At 35.6% G+C, this 16,073-nt stretch overlaps 1 protein-coding gene across 1 annotated transcript in view; it reads left to right on the top strand.

The window, feature by feature from the left end:
• LOC108905009 (5-hydroxytryptamine receptor-like) overlaps nt 1–15,106 on the top strand; it is a 102,216-nt gene extending 87,110 nt beyond the window's left edge. Inside the window, exons 4-5 of the mRNA XM_023455599.1 lie at nt 12,281–12,390; nt 14,056–15,106. Coding sequence (XP_023311367.1) covers nt 12,281–12,390; nt 14,056–15,106 — 1,161 coding nt within the window. The remainder of the gene's footprint in view (nt 1–12,280; nt 12,391–14,055) is intronic.
• Nucleotides 15,107–16,073: the final 967 nt, after the last annotated feature.

Raw genomic sequence — 16,073 nt, 5'->3', positions numbered from 1 at the left:
TTCTTTGTTTATTGAATTATCGTACACTGTAAGTGTCGTTAGACCCTGTGAAATCCATCTAGTTATTTAAACTATTACCACCACGCGTTACAATAAAACATTTATTATTATTAACTATTACCATCAGTTGGTCATACACAACTCAAAAGTTGCTGCGTCAAAATTAAAACATTATTACAATTTTAATTTTATTATGACAAATTAATTCTTAAAAATGCATATGAACAACCAAAACGCCAACTGAATACTATTCTTTAAAAAATTTCAGTAAATGTTCAAAAACATTTTCGTTCAAGTTGATGATGGCCCTGGAGAGACCAAACGTTACATATAAAAATTGATTATGCCATTCGATAGAGGGCAAAAAGTGGCCTTGAGAAAGTGTTCTTCTTTTTTCAATATCACCTCAAACAAAGCTGAAATTAAACAAAAACGGATTTCCAAACGGTTTTTTCAAATATTTCGAAAACTAATCATGTTAGCCTTGATTTTTTAGAGACATAATGTTGGTCCCCTGATTACGCAACTTTGCCCCCATTTAAGCTACTTCGTACCTCTTACCGTTTCCGACATCCCTGTAGTGAGAAGCGAATTCTGTTATTCCATCCGTTTTTCATGTTTCGTCCTTAGAGTGTAGTTAGCATTGACATTTTTTGATATAGTTAAGTTAGTGTAAACGGTAATAAATATTTAATATAACCAAAAAAACAAGTTTAATTGGACTAGATGCTCTAAAGACACTGAACTAAAAAAAAAACAAAGTTTAAACTTATTTTACTCTGGATACTTCTCTCTAAAGAATAATCATTGCCAATAAGAAACATGTCAAACAAAAAACTAGAGGCTGTTTCTGGTGTTCTTAGCTACCTCTATGTTTTAGGTGAGCAATCAGTACATGTTCATCTTCATCCACCCAAAAACGCTCATCAAAGTTCCTTAAAATACCTTAAAACATTATGGTGTTATTTTAAAAAGGTCTTTGGAGAAACATATTTTTTAAGGAGGCAAATTAAGTATAAAGGTTTTATACAGGGTGTCCGGAAATGATGAGCAAAAAATTCAGGGGATAATTCTAGACTGAAAATAAATGCTACCTACCTCTTTCTATAACATTTCTTCCAAAACTGATTATTAACGGAGTACAGGGTGTTAAAGTTAAATTTTATTTGCAGTTTTTTTGCAAAAAACTTTTGCCACACTCATAATATTTTGACGAAATTTCGTATATGGGTTTTTCGGGACGAGAATTATAAATTTGCCCATCGTTTTTTCGCATTTTGTAGAGGGCGCAACATACGAGCCTTTATTTTGATTTGAATGGTTCCAACTTTTTTGTGCTACACTTTATGCGACTTTTGACTGAATATTTTTGTTCTCCTAACCTTTTGACATAAAAGAGGTATACTTCAATAAATCTAACCGTTTTCGAGAAAAACGCTAAAATAACATTGCTTGCATGTGATGAATGCGAAATCATTTTAATTTATTTTCTACATTAAACATAGCATGCTTTGGAAACAAGCGCTTAGTTGCCTTGGAAACAAGTTTGTTGAGAATTAGTTTTGACGGACAGTAATTTTGTTCTTTTGTAGTAATTGTTACCATCAAAATAATAAAAAAAATGAACAACAATTACTCTAACGTGGAGTTGCTGTCATGCATTATTATTACGGTTTAGCTGCTGGCAATGCTCCTGCAGCACGTTCGTATCGCGAAGCATTTCCAAATAGAAACATACCCCAATCGCGAATGTTCAGTACTATTCATCGAAGACTGGGAGAATTTGGATCGTTCAAAACTGGAATTTTTGATATAGGTCGACAACGGAATACTAGGACAGCAGAAGCAGAAGCTCGTATTTTGGATTCGATAGAGAATAATCCCAATGTAAGTATAAGAAAACTTGCTATTCAGGAGGGCATTCCAAAGGCTCCGTACATGAAACAATACGCGAACAAAACCTTCATCCGTACCACTACCAAAAGGTGCAAGCCTTCTCTGCCGTAGATCCTGCTACTCGTGTGAATTTCTGCAATACAATTAGAATACTTCATAATGGTGACCAAAATTTTGTTCGTAATATCCTTTTCACGGACGAAGCTGGATTTGGCCATGATGGCTTAATAAACCTCCACAATGAGCATTTTTGGTCTGATGAGAATCCTAATTTATCAATAGAGCGTGGTTATCAAAATAAGTTTTCCGTCAACGTGTGGGCCGGTATTGTAGGGGACTACTTAATTGGGCCACATTTCTTTCCACAAAGACTCAATGGTGAAGTTTACTTGGATTTTTTAAGAAACCACTTACCTATTCTATTGGAAGATGTACCACTCGGATTAAGAAATGCAATGTGGCTGCTTCAAGATGGCGCGCCACCGCATTTTAGTTTAGCGGCCAGAGAATTCTTAAATGAAACTTTTCCTGAAAGGTGGATAGGACGCGGTGGTTTTGTACAGTGGGCCCCTAGATCCCCTGACTTAAACCCAATCGATTTCTTTTTTTGGGGCTATCTGAAGACGCTTGTATACAGGACACCTGTGAATAGCGTCGATGAACTGAGAGAAAGAATTGTTGCTAATTGTGAGGTAATTAAGCAAAAGGAAGGAATATTCCATAGAGTTCGTCGGAATTTTTTAAGAAGAATTAATTTATGCATTGAAGAGGAAGGACGTCACTTTGAACTTTTGATTTGAATGTTTAATTTGTATTTGTATTGTTCTAGTAACTTATGTATTTTAACCTTATGATTTTGTTAGTAAACCATTCTTTATTTGTTGAGGACGTTATTTTTTTATTATTTATCATTAACCACCATCAGCGTAACAACAAATTTTCACAAAAATTACTATCTGTCAAAACTAATTCTCCACAAACTTGTTTCCAAGGCAACTAAGCGCTTGTTTCCAAAGCATGCTATGTTTAATGTAGAAAATAAATTAAAATGATTTCGTATTCATCACATGCAAGCAATGTTATTTTAGCGTTTTTCTCGAAAACGGTTAGATTTATCGAAACAAATAAAGTATACCTTTTTTATGTCAAAAGGTTAGGAGAACAAAAATATTCAGTCAAAAGTCGCATAAAGTGTAGCACAAAAAAGTTGGAACCATTCAAATCAAAATAAAGGCTCGTATGTGGCGCCCTCTACAAAATGCGAAAAAACGGTGGGCAAATTTATAATCCTCATCCCGAAAAACCCCCATATACGAAATTTCGTCAAAATATTATGAGTGTGGCAAAAGGTATTGCAAAAAACCTGCAAATAAAATTTAACTTTAACACCCTGTAACTCCGTTAATAATCAGTTTTGGAAAAAATGTTATAAAAAGAGGTAGGATTTATTTTCGGTCTAGAATTATCCCCTGAATATTTTGCTCATCATTTTCGGACACCCTGTAGGGTCTCCGGAATATCCATATAGTAGGTAACTTATATTTATAATTAAATGAAGTGTGGCACATTAGCATCCAGACATCCTGTAAAAGCCACTAAATCAGCACTATACAGCACTAACTTCTAAACACTGGTTTTGTTTCGCTAAATTTAAATTCCAGTTTCCCCAGGGGACGGCAATTTCCAAGATATCTCACGCATTTAACCGAGACTATCTCTCGAGCAAGAATAACTTGGTGTTCTGCCAAGAACCCGACCATTCTCGTGGCGTACAAAAGCATTTAAATGCATTTAAAGGGATGATTTTGCAGTTTCCCTAATCATATTACGGCCTCCAGTTTGTATCTAATTTAATAAGCTTTTAGCCGACTAAAGTTACATTCAATTTTATAAGAGCTGATCTCTGGTTTCGTGTAGTTAACGAGCACTTATACGAAAACGAAGCAGACGGTCTACGCGGAGACACTAATTATGTTGTTTATGGCAAAATGGCGTAACTTTAAATATAAATAAAGTCTACGGTTTATTTACGTGTCTATCTACATACCCACATTTATAAAAAAATGTGAACTTATTATTATTATATATTTATTTATATTATTATTATATATTAAACATTATATAGAGGTGGATTCTTTAATAGTAGATATATTTTAACTGTGAGTATAATTCGCTACGGGTGTCTTACGGTGACGGCCCATTAGAATTATTTCAGAGACTATGTACTTCGATTTGAATTTTGAAAATTTGGGATACTGGGTTTTCGGACATGCCCTTCTCAACTAAAATAATGGCGTCCACGTACCACATCCGGATTTACCGGAAGTCGCCATCAACTTGCTTATTTTAAATGGAACACCCTATATATTATTGCAATTTTGGATTCTACGTGTTATTTTAGGTGGACTTTTATGAAGTTTCCCTATTCCTAAAATTAACCGTTTTCGAGATATTTAATTTTTTTCAAAAAAATGGAGAGAAACAGTGACTAGCTTCAAACCATGTGTATTTTATAGTAAGAAAGATAAAGCAACAATATTTATAGGGGGGATAGCTAGACCCCTAAGCTTCCCATCCATACTTTCAAAGTGGCTTAATTGCATACAGGGTGCTAGAAATTTAATGCCGAGTTTAGTTAACTTCAAACCTTCATAAGTCGTTTTTTTTTAATGGAACACCCTGTATGTTTTTCTATATTCTGATACACAATTTTATTCTCTTTCGAACGGTATCAGGGTTCCCTATACCTATCTCTTCTAGTTTTTAAGTTATCTACTATTATTTGTATATCTCCTACAATCATGTAATTTATTGCGAGGATAGCTGTGGAATTTTTAGCAAAACTTCAAAACAAACAACTAAACTGTCACCAGTTATTTATTATTATTTATTCACTGACGTTGCAACGGGATTATAAGCAGAACATTTACAGTTTTTAATGAGACATATCCCGATTTTCCACCAATGAGCAGAAATCAACTTCATACATAGTAATGCGCAATGTTGATAATAATAATGCATTAAGATAAAAATAATGACTTAAAAAAGTCATAAGTGTTCAATATGACCCCCATTAACAGCTAAGCACTTGTGGATTCCAGAGATAACACCATCAGTCGCCGCTTTTGCTATTTCAGCTGCAGGCAATTTATGGAACGCTCTTCGTATTCGAGCAATCAAATCCTCTTTTGAAGCAACGGGTGTAGAATAAACAATTACGCTCCAAACATAAAAATCTAATGAAGTGAGGTCGGGAGACCTCACTGGTCAATTCCACGGTCCTAGGCGTCTCATCCATCTATCTTCAAATATTTCAGTCAGCTGTTGATCGATTTGATTGTGACAGTGAGGTGGAGCCCCGTCTAATTAATACCTACACTTCCTTAGTTGGTCTAAAGGTATATCATTTAGAAAATCTGCCACAACCGTATGCAAAATATTGAGATATCTGTCGGCATTTAAATTTTCTTCGTAGATATGGTAAGAAATTTGGTTATCTTTAATTAGCAAAAAACATTTACGCTAAATTTATTTTGTAAGTTTCTTTCCCGGATAACATGAGGATTTTTAGATGACCACAAATGAGTATTATGTCTATTAAAAATACCTTCTCGAGTAAAATCGTTACTCCAATTTTTAAACGACGAATGAGTCTGGATTTAGTTGCTCTGACTCCTGTGTTTAACTGTGTGCTCATTAAAAAAGCGTGCCTACTCATCGTCATCATGTCCCAAAATTGAAATAATTTCAAGTCACTGATTTTATATCATGAAGTTTTGATACTATGCCAAGTAATTTCATTATGAAGTTATTTATTTTACATAACAACAATTTGAAAATATTATTATCGACCCATTCAGCAGTATGAACGAAAAAAATTGATCGTTTTAAATTTCCCATACACCAGGAAATATTTTTCAAGTTTTATATATTTTCTCTCAAATTCCATCGCCTTCTTATTTTCTACCCCCGAGGCAATAACCAGAGCGTGGCAACTACACATTTTATTAGATTTTCTGCAACTTTGTGCATTTTGATCACTTAACACTACCAGGCTGTTGGCTATGGTTTTATTACACCAATAAATCCAACCTAACAGACGTTGATACTAAATTTACAACGATTCTCGTCTTACGTACATGAAGGACGACGCAACTAAGTACGCAATTAACTTTATTTAACTTTATTTAACTGACGAAGGGAAAATGGAGAAAATAATCTAATTTCGTGAAAATAAAATATTTATTTTTATATGTAGAAGTGTACGATAAATCTATTCGTTTGAAAAATGAGAGAAGGAAATTCGCAATACCAAACTCTGTTATTTAATCATTTGGAAAAATGTGAAAAACATAAATTAGTACCGAACATCTTACATCTCTCACACAGGGTGTTTTATTACTAAACGTCACTAATAAATTCTACGAATAAATTAAGGGAAGTAGGTCAAATTAAACATTATCGCAAAATGTTTCGTTTCTGAGTTTGAAGAGTTTAAAATTGGCAAAATTGAATATGTAAAAAAAAACTGGCAATAAAATTTAACGACTTTCATAGGCGTCCCTAAAAAAGTTTTCTGCTAAAGGTAAAAAATTATAATAATTTGTATATAATATGTACAAAATTTCTATTATATGTTCATTTGGCCAACAATATATTTTAATTATATATGTCCTCAAACAATTTTATTATATTGATGGTAAATTTCGTTTTGTTCCGTTTCAAAAGGTCTCCAAAATGCCATGTTGTAATAATATTATTTCTCCCTTTCGCAATTGTAATATCAATGATTCATAATAGAAGGTGCCTATAATAAATTAAAATTACCTAAATTACATAAAATTCCGCATTGCTGCACTACGCTGTGGGGCAATTTGCCAACCACTTGTCAACGGCTGAGATTTATCGCCCAGTGGCCCAATGCAGCTATGTTTGTATCTCGTTAGCCCGCGCTCGCATTCTTCAACTGGGCGTATACATTTCTACCACCTCCACGTTTAATTCGATCAGACCTGTATATCGGTACGGCTAAATAAATATGGGAACAAGTTTTTCAAATATTTCAATGCCGAGTTCCTGCGTCATCGACCAAACCTGGTACATACTGTCAACCTCTTGGTTCTTCAATAGACATCGGAAAGACTATACAATCGCAAATTCATTTTTATAAAAAAAATAAATGTTATGCCACTATACGTAAAAGCAGAAATCGTGTCATATTTAAAATTTTTTTTCGAAAAACGGTGAGACCCGTCGATTTTTATTTGATCCAGTGCACCTTGTTATGTGGAAAAAAATTTTTTTCGATAATCCACTTACGGCAGCGATGACATAATTTTTTTTTAAATGACAACGCATATTTTTTTCGTTCGAAATTGATGACAGTGATAATTATCTAAACAACGGTGTGAAAATTTCGATGTCTTACATAACAATTTTTTTTAGAAAAATGCACCTTAAGTTCTTGAATGCAATAATTTGCTGTTTACGGATCAAATGCCTTAGAAAAAAATTTATTCGGCAGAAAGCATTTCAGATAACTTAAGTTGCAACTGGTGTTATGTAATATTTGCGGAATTATTCATCAGATATTGTCAGGATCCTGATTAAACTGCAAAATTTAGAACCAAGTTCAACCGCACAAAATCCAAATAGTATGTAGCAAATTAAGGTCGACTTTTTGTCTTCGAGTTTGCCGATAAATTCCTAAAAAAAAAAGATCCAAAGAAATGTTTACTTGAAAGGAGTAGATTACCTGAAATATTGAAGACTAAAAATCAGTACCGATTTAACATTCTTTGGTGAAATCGTTTAATTCGAAATGGCAAAACTTAGTGAACGCGAAAGAATTGATATTTTGAGGATGATTGGTTTCGGCGATAAGTTACGAACCCATCAAGAAGCTTGCCAATTATTTAATGCAACGTACCCTGACAGACCACCAATTACGCAATCTACGGTTAGTAGGGTACTGGCAAGGTTTGAGGAAACTGGTAGTGTGAAAGATGCTCCTCGTGCGGGTCGTCCTAGAGTAGATGATGAAACTAGATTGAATATCCTGGTGGAGCTCCAGGACAACCCTCATTCTAGTACAAGGTCGATTGCATTGAACAATGATATTTCACATGTAACTGTGGTGAACTTTCTCAAAAAAGAGAAATTTCACCCCTATAAGGGTCACTTGATACATGCATTGACTGAGGACGACCCAGACCGCCGTCTCCACTTTTGTGAAGATTTAATGCATCGATGTAACGGAGACCCCGACTTCCTCAAGAACATAATTTTTTCTGACGAGGCTACTTTTTATCTTAATGGATCGGTGCATCGACATAACTGCCGGTATTGGTCTCAGGAAAACCCGCACTGGGTGCAAGAAGTAGATCATCAGCACCCCCGAAAGGTGAACGTTTGGGCGGGAATAATAGGGCGTCGTATTTTAGGCCCGTATTTTTTCGAGGAAAATTTAACTGCTGCTCGCTATTTGGATTTCCTGCGGTTCGATTTGGTCCCAAGCTTAGCAGAGTTATTCCCGAACAACGAGGATCCTGATATTCCTGAGGAAAGAATTTGGTTTCAGCAGGATGGTGCACCGCCCCATTATGGAGTGCAAGTACGGGAGTACTTGAATAACACGTTTACTGGCCGGTGGATCGGGCGACGCGGAACAATCGAGTGGCCTCCGCGTTCGCCTGATTTAACACCTCTAGACTTTTTTTTGTGGGGCTATTTGAAATCGCGTGTGTACACAAACAGACCAGGTGATTTGGAAGAACTTAAAAACCGTATTCGTTTTGAAATAAATCAAATCGACCCGGGAATGCTTGAACGAAGTGTAGACGGCGTTTACACACGCTTAGGACAATGCCAAATGGTACAGGGTGGGCAATTCGAACAATTTCGCTAGACTTACACAAACATTAGTGTAATTTTACTCGTTTGAAATGTAATTTTGTCAACTTTGTCCTTTTCGGAGCCATTAATAGTGTAAGTAGACAATTATCACTTATAAGAACTTAAGGTGCATTTTTCTAAAAAAAATTGTTATGTAAGACATCGAAATTTTCACACCGTTGTTTAGATAATTATCACTGTCATCAATTTCGAACGAAAAAAATATGCGTTGTCATTTAAAAAAAAATTATGTCATCGCTGCCGTAAGTGGATTATCGAAAAAAAAATTTTTTCCACATAACAAGGTGCCCTGGATCAAATAAAAATCGACGGGCCTCACCGTTTTTCGAAAAAAAAAAATTTAACGAAAATATAAATTTTATGCAGAACTTTTTTACCACGCTGTATATTAAATAACATCTACCCTTTAATGGACACGGTTTAAATAGTAAAAAAGTATTTAATTTTCTTACAAATTTAGCAAAAAAGTGAAGTTCAATTAGAACAAAGCCGAAGTCCATAAAAATTACGAACTTCAAAAATCCCGTAAAACTTCCCACTTAAAACTACCTAACTCCTGGACTAAGAAGAAAAATAACTTAATATCCTCTGAATATTTAACAGAAATCTGTGTTTAATGTAGTCTAGTTTGACATTACTTTGGCATTCCACCCACTTATAACCATGTATACAATTTGCATTAATGTATATTACACTGGTTCAAGAGCTCCATTAAGATACGCTGCATCAAGATGAATATACAAACATAAACCGGCTTACATAGTCAGACATGCATAATGTATACATTCGTTCTGGCGATTAAACCGTTGACCTTAAAATACAGGGTCCCACAAAGTCGTGGGACAAAAATATATAAAAAAAAAATATAGAAATTAGAACGCTCTTAGTTCGACACTTCAGTGCGTTAACAAGGCGGAGAGGTATGAAATTAGTAACTTTATTAAATGTTTAGCAAAACCTTTAATAAATTTATTGTTTGTCGACTTGGATTCCTAGCATTGTAAAATACGTATTCAAAGCCAAATGTATACAAGTAACTGACTAATATTCAGATGTATGTGGTCGGTAATGAACAACTTGTTTACTGATTAGTTGCGCAAAACGTCAGTACCAAAAAAAAACATGGATGCTTTTCTCGTGTTCGAAAAAGTGGTGTGTATCTGTCTATCAGCATTGAGTATCCACATATACAGGGTCGGAAAGTCCCCATGGTTCATCGGCCATTACGTGAGAGCGGTAAAGTAAGTCATAGAAATCCATGCGATAGAGAAGGATGGCTAATGGATAATGAAGGCGTCTCATAGTCACCGCCCGTTTCGCCCCTCCACAAATAAGATCCACTTCCACTTGTAATTCAGCGATCTTTGTTTTCGTCGTTTGCCTTTTCTGTAATAGATGTCACTGCTTATACAATTCCGACTTCGTATTTCGATATATTAAATACAATCCGTTAACAGAGGGCAGCACAATTTGTCTAAGGTGAAGCGCAGCCCTAGAAAGAGTGATGCCATCTACAGATTTTTTTGGAATTGGGGAAATAGGGAATTTTGCTTTATTCCTTGGGATCATTTTAAAAAGTATACTTAAATAATAACTCAATGAACTGAGCACTATACTCCATTTGAATAACTTCTCAGTAGGGGAAACAAGGTCACTAGATTTATAAACAGAGGTATCTACTAGCTACTGTAAAAAGTTTTCTTTGTTATGCGTTGTGCTGCCCTCTGTTAACGGATGGTATTAACATGTCGGAATACCGAAGTCGAATTTGTATAAGTAGTGACATCTATTAAAGAAAAGCCAAACGACGAAAACAAAGATGACCACCGGTCGCTGAATTACAAGTGGAAGTGGATCTTATTTGCGGAAGGGCGAAACGGGCGGTAACTATGAGACGCCTTCATTATAGCCATCCTTCCCCATCGCACGGATTTCTATGACTTACTTTATCGCTCTCACGTAACGGCCGATAAACCATGGGGACTTTCCGACCCTGTATATCCCATTTCGACTAAATATGATGAATAACCAATTCCAAATTAAATGACTCGCAATCGCGTAATCAAAGCAAATCCCAGAAGTCAGTAAATCTGCGCGCTGCGCTCTGCAGCGGCATAATTATATTAAATCTGGGGAGGGAAGCACGCAGGTGTTCGCGCCCATAGCACAAATTAATTACATTAATTGTATTGGCAGTATCAACTGGAACGTGGGCTGTATTTATTCGGTTGGTGTGATGTATGCGCGGCATAATCGAGGCAAATTAATTAAATGAACGTTCGAGTTGTCCCTTCGTAATACGGATCGGAAAATAAACAGAGACGGTACGAATCCTGCTAATGTGACTAATGAAAAAATATATAAATCTTGCTGATAAAAATATATTATGTATTCATTTTCTTGTTATTTCTCGTACATGCTAACAATAAAACCACATTCACAATTTTAGTCTAATGTGGCGGTTACACTAAATACATAAATTTGTTCGTATAGCTCTACAAAGTAATTGCCTGAGATACGAATTTGTTAAACGACAGTATTTGTGTTAAAGTTTAAGCACAGTAAAATCGATCCAGTTTGTTCCCTAGAGTGATATTGCTACTACTACACACAGTAAATGATGTTTATTTTCTGTTGTCATATAATATACATAATGCATGTATTCGTACGAACTGATTTTATAAATCAAAATTACTTTAGTAGTGTCGTACAAATTCCTAAAAAATAGAGTATAACCACACGTATGTTTGTAAATATACGTATTTGTTTTTATCTGACATTTGTACGAACAGATTTTCGTACGAATTCGCATCTTTGTCGCCTAAGGCGGCGATTACATTAGATACGAATTCGTACGAAAACCTGTTCATACAATTTGACCTGAAACTCGCCAGCAAGATGACGAATTTGGTCAAGTTTGTATGAAGTCAGGTGAAAACAAATACATATATTTACATGTGAACGATCACACTGTAACATTAAAGGGTTTTAAACAATTTTACTTCATTTAAACTTTAATATGAAGCTACTAACCGCTATTCGTGCCATAATTTTTCATACGATTTCGTACAAACAGATTTTCGGACAAATTCGCATCCAATATAACCGCCCCCTAAGCGTTTCTAGATTTTCTGCGTTCTGTTCATAAGAATTCGTACGAATTTCTGATACGACCAAAATCATTTGTTTTCGTCAGTTCAGTTCATATAAAAGGTATGACATTTGTGACGATCAACAACAATTAACAATAAAGTAAATAATTAATGTTGTTGTGGAACGAATTCTTAACCGATGTAATCGCTCCATTCATTGAATAGTTTCTAAGATTTCGTAATTTGTATCAGTGTAATCACCGCTTAATACCTGCAGCTGATCTATTGTCCTAAAACTTAGTCATTATTTCCGTTCATCTTTATTTATTTTGTTATTGAAATTGTAATAATTTTTTAGCAATATTTATTTGTTGCAGATAAGTAATAATTGGATTATGGGTCCAGAGTTATGCGACATGTGGACGTCCATAGATGTTCTATGTTGTACAGCATCAATTTTACATTTAGTAGCGATAGCAGTCGACAGGTAACTTTATCATGATTTTGTGTCTTCAATCAGTCACAGTCACCAATCATTTTGTTGTATCGATACGTAATTTACTTTTCCTGTAGTCTCTGTATAGTCGTCATATCTTTCTCATTAATTCATTAGTAAAATGATCTGAGAGATTTTTACAAATAATATTGTGGTAAACTACTGCTCTGCGAACTAATACTCCGACAATACCGAATTACACCAGTAATATCTAGTAAACAGCTAAGATCATTTGTCAGTAGAACCACCACACATATACTAGTTACGAATATATTAGTTAACGTTACTATGCTATAGGTGAGAGGAAACGAGTGACGAGTGACGAGTGACGAGTGAATAATCTAGCTATGTTGATGTTTGGCTTCACGAGCAGTATCTAATAAACAGCTAAAATACTATATATATACCCGTTTCAAACTTTCTAGTTCTTATCAGTATGGCATACGTGACGAGTGACAAAACGTATTACGTGTTAAATTGTCACTTCTGCTCAATATCTAGGCCTTCAATACAACCAAACCGGTACAAAGCAACCTGCTTACTACATGTTTGCTAAATAATATTGAGAATGATTGTCCTTGGAGTGGTCTCTCAACTCTACCTAAATAATTTGAAAAAAATATATATAAATTATTGCTTTGATAAAACAAATTGTAATACCTGAAGTTTATTAGGGAATAGCATTCAAATTGATTCTATCTATTCCAAACAGCTTTCGATCGAGTGAATTGGAGGTGCCTCAATGTTCCCATTTGGGGCCTATTTTATTCTTATTGTTTATCAACGACTTAAACACGATAAATTGCAGTAGAATATTAATTTTCGCTCATGATATATGTCACACTGTTCACACAACCTTTATTCTTAGTATTACCAAAAGTGACTATTTAAATATTAAAAAAATATAAATCGATGAAAAAATTTTAAAGATTGATTTTAAAATTAACATTTTATTGGCAAATATCTACCATTTCAGACTTGGAAACTGTATGAACGCCATAAGTGCCACATTAATCTCATTGAGAGAGTACAGAGAAGATTGTTAATATATACTTAATATAAATTCTCGAAATATTTCGGATATTACAAGCTTATTAAGCTTAGAATCTCTAGAACATCACGAAATTAATGTAGATAAAATATTCAGGTTCAAATTATTAAATGGTATGATAAATTGTCCATGTTTGTAGAATTAATTTAAATTAATTATAGCTACTTACAACACTAGATCGAAAGAACTTATTTATATTTCTCTAAATAAAAAAATTGATGATGTGATGATATTTCCTGGATCATCTTTCAAAGCGAAATTGAAGCATAGCTAGTATATTTGATTACCACAGCAAATGTATCTGTCTATGAATGTGTACATATTCTTTTGCTTACTTATTTGTACACGTTTTGTATTTTCGTAATTTGGTGTACGATAGGTATACATATTCGTTTTCATGAACTTTGAACATGAACAAATAAGTAAATATTATAGATGTAATTCCATGTTGATCGGGATATTAGCCCGCAGAGTAGTTGTTTCCCATACTAGCATTTGTTAAACTTTCTTTGGTAGCATTGAAGGTGTTTAAGTAACAGTGACTATTTAAGATGTGATGCATTTTATTATATCTCACCTCTGAGAAATTTTTTCTGGTATTTCAGGTACTGGGCTGTCACGAACGTGGACTACATTCACACCAGGAACAGCAGCCGGATAGGAGTCATGATAGTTGTCGTCTGGAGCATAGCTCTGGTTGTGTCACTAGCTCCTCAAATACCCCAATTCAAAGACCCCGATTACTTGTACAGGATACAAGTGAAAAAACAATGCCTGGTCAGCCAGGATGTCAAATATCAAATCTTTGCAACGAGCTCAACCTTCTACGTGCCCCTCCTAGTAATCTTCGTACTCTACTGGAAGATATTCCAAACGGCCAGGAAACGGATCCGAAGACGAAGGGAGCTCAAGTCTCAAATAATAGAGAAAGTAGAGAGAACCAACAATAACAGTAGGGTACCTAAAAACTTCCTAGCGAGGCGAAAATTCTTGCGAATGAAGAAGTACAGCAGTAAGCAATCCTCGGCGGCGGAAGCCCTTGTGAATTCCTTAGTCATGATGGAGGGCCAGTCCACCACAACCATGGAAATCGTCGAGGAGCAAGACGAACAAACGAACGACCAGGAGACGACCGCTTTCACCATAACCAAACCAACGGCGCAGAACGTGCAGAACGACGTCCCCGTGATATCGAACAACGTCTCCCCTGAGAAATCCTCGGCCACGACGAACAACGGTTCCGCCAGCCACCAGAGCCACATAAGCGACATCAGCAGGGCGGAGATCCTACACAAGGAGATACCCCCCTGTCCGGCCTCAGTGGACAAGCTCATACCGTCCAGGAAGGAGAAGAAGGAGAGTCTGGAGGCGAAGAGGGAACGGAAGGCTGCCAAGACCTTGGCGATCATCACGGGGGCCTTCGTGATGTGCTGGCTGCCGTTCTTCATCCTGGCCCTTCTGATGCCGCTGTGCGGAGACGCATGCATCATCAGCGACTACATCATGAGCTTCGCGCTGTGGTTGGGTTACTTCAATTCGACCCTGAATCCTGTGATCTATACGATTTTCAGCCCGGAGTTCAGGCAGGCCTTCAAGAGGATCTTGTGCGGCGGCCACAGGGCCGGCAGGAACTTTAGATCGGGCAAGATTAGATAAAATAAATATCCTTTCAGTTTGTTGACTTGGCTTCTTGGGCTTTTCGTCGAAAGAACGTAAGGCGAGATTGCGACAAGGTTTGTTTAGTAACAAGGGTTTTAAAATATGAAACACATATTTTTTTATATAACTGGGTGCTTTAAAAAAAAACGACGTAGTAGTATCTATGCAAGATAATCCCATCCCCTAAAATATGGAAAGGTGCTACTTGATTAAAAATAGGCCAAAGAAGACAGTACATACCAAAATTAAAATCTGGAGTCACTATATAAGTTCCATCACCTTTATAAATGTTTAAAAAAAAAAGATAATCAGCGTTTTTTGACTTAATAACGTCATCCATCGTCGACTTTATCCATGGTTTCAATCACTTCCTTTGTTTGGCCAATTAATTTCTTCTACTCCACTTTACACATAAACTCTATGATAAAGATGTCTCCTCACTAATACACTGTTTGCAGCTTGACAATTTGTATAGAGCTAATGGTATACAGGGTGTCCATTAACAAAGGGCCAAACTTTACCACTAGATTCTACGATGAAAATTAATTTGGAAAATTCATATACAATGTTGCTCATGCACGCTCGAGATACAGGGTGTTGAAGTTGAAAAATTAAATAGCATTTTCTTTAATATCTTTCGACTACTTCGAGCTAATTTCGTATCCGGGGGTTTTTTAACATGACCTTATAATGACCTTGAACATGACCTAACATATAATAACCATGGTTGCCCCCACCATAGGGGATTTTTCTCGGTTTGACCTTAAAATAACCTGACCTGACAAGGTCAAACAGACCTCAAATTAGGACTCAGCGACATCGAAAACATAAGTATATAGTGGTCTAGTCCGACGCACAGATTTTTTTTGTGGAGCTGTGTAATTAGTTATTTTTTAGATTTTTAGGTCGTTTAGTTTGGTTACATTTTATAGATTGTGTTAGATTGATTAGATTGTTTTTGGAA

Source organism: Anoplophora glabripennis, unplaced genomic scaffold (assembly GCF_000390285.2).
Source record: "Anoplophora glabripennis isolate ALB-LARVAE unplaced genomic scaffold, Agla_2.0 scaffold73, whole genome shotgun sequence".
Lineage (NCBI taxonomy): Eukaryota > Metazoa > Arthropoda > Insecta > Coleoptera > Cerambycidae > Anoplophora > Anoplophora glabripennis.
The sequence above is the reverse complement of the archived record's forward strand: the minus strand, read 5'-3'. Positions and strand labels throughout refer to the sequence as shown.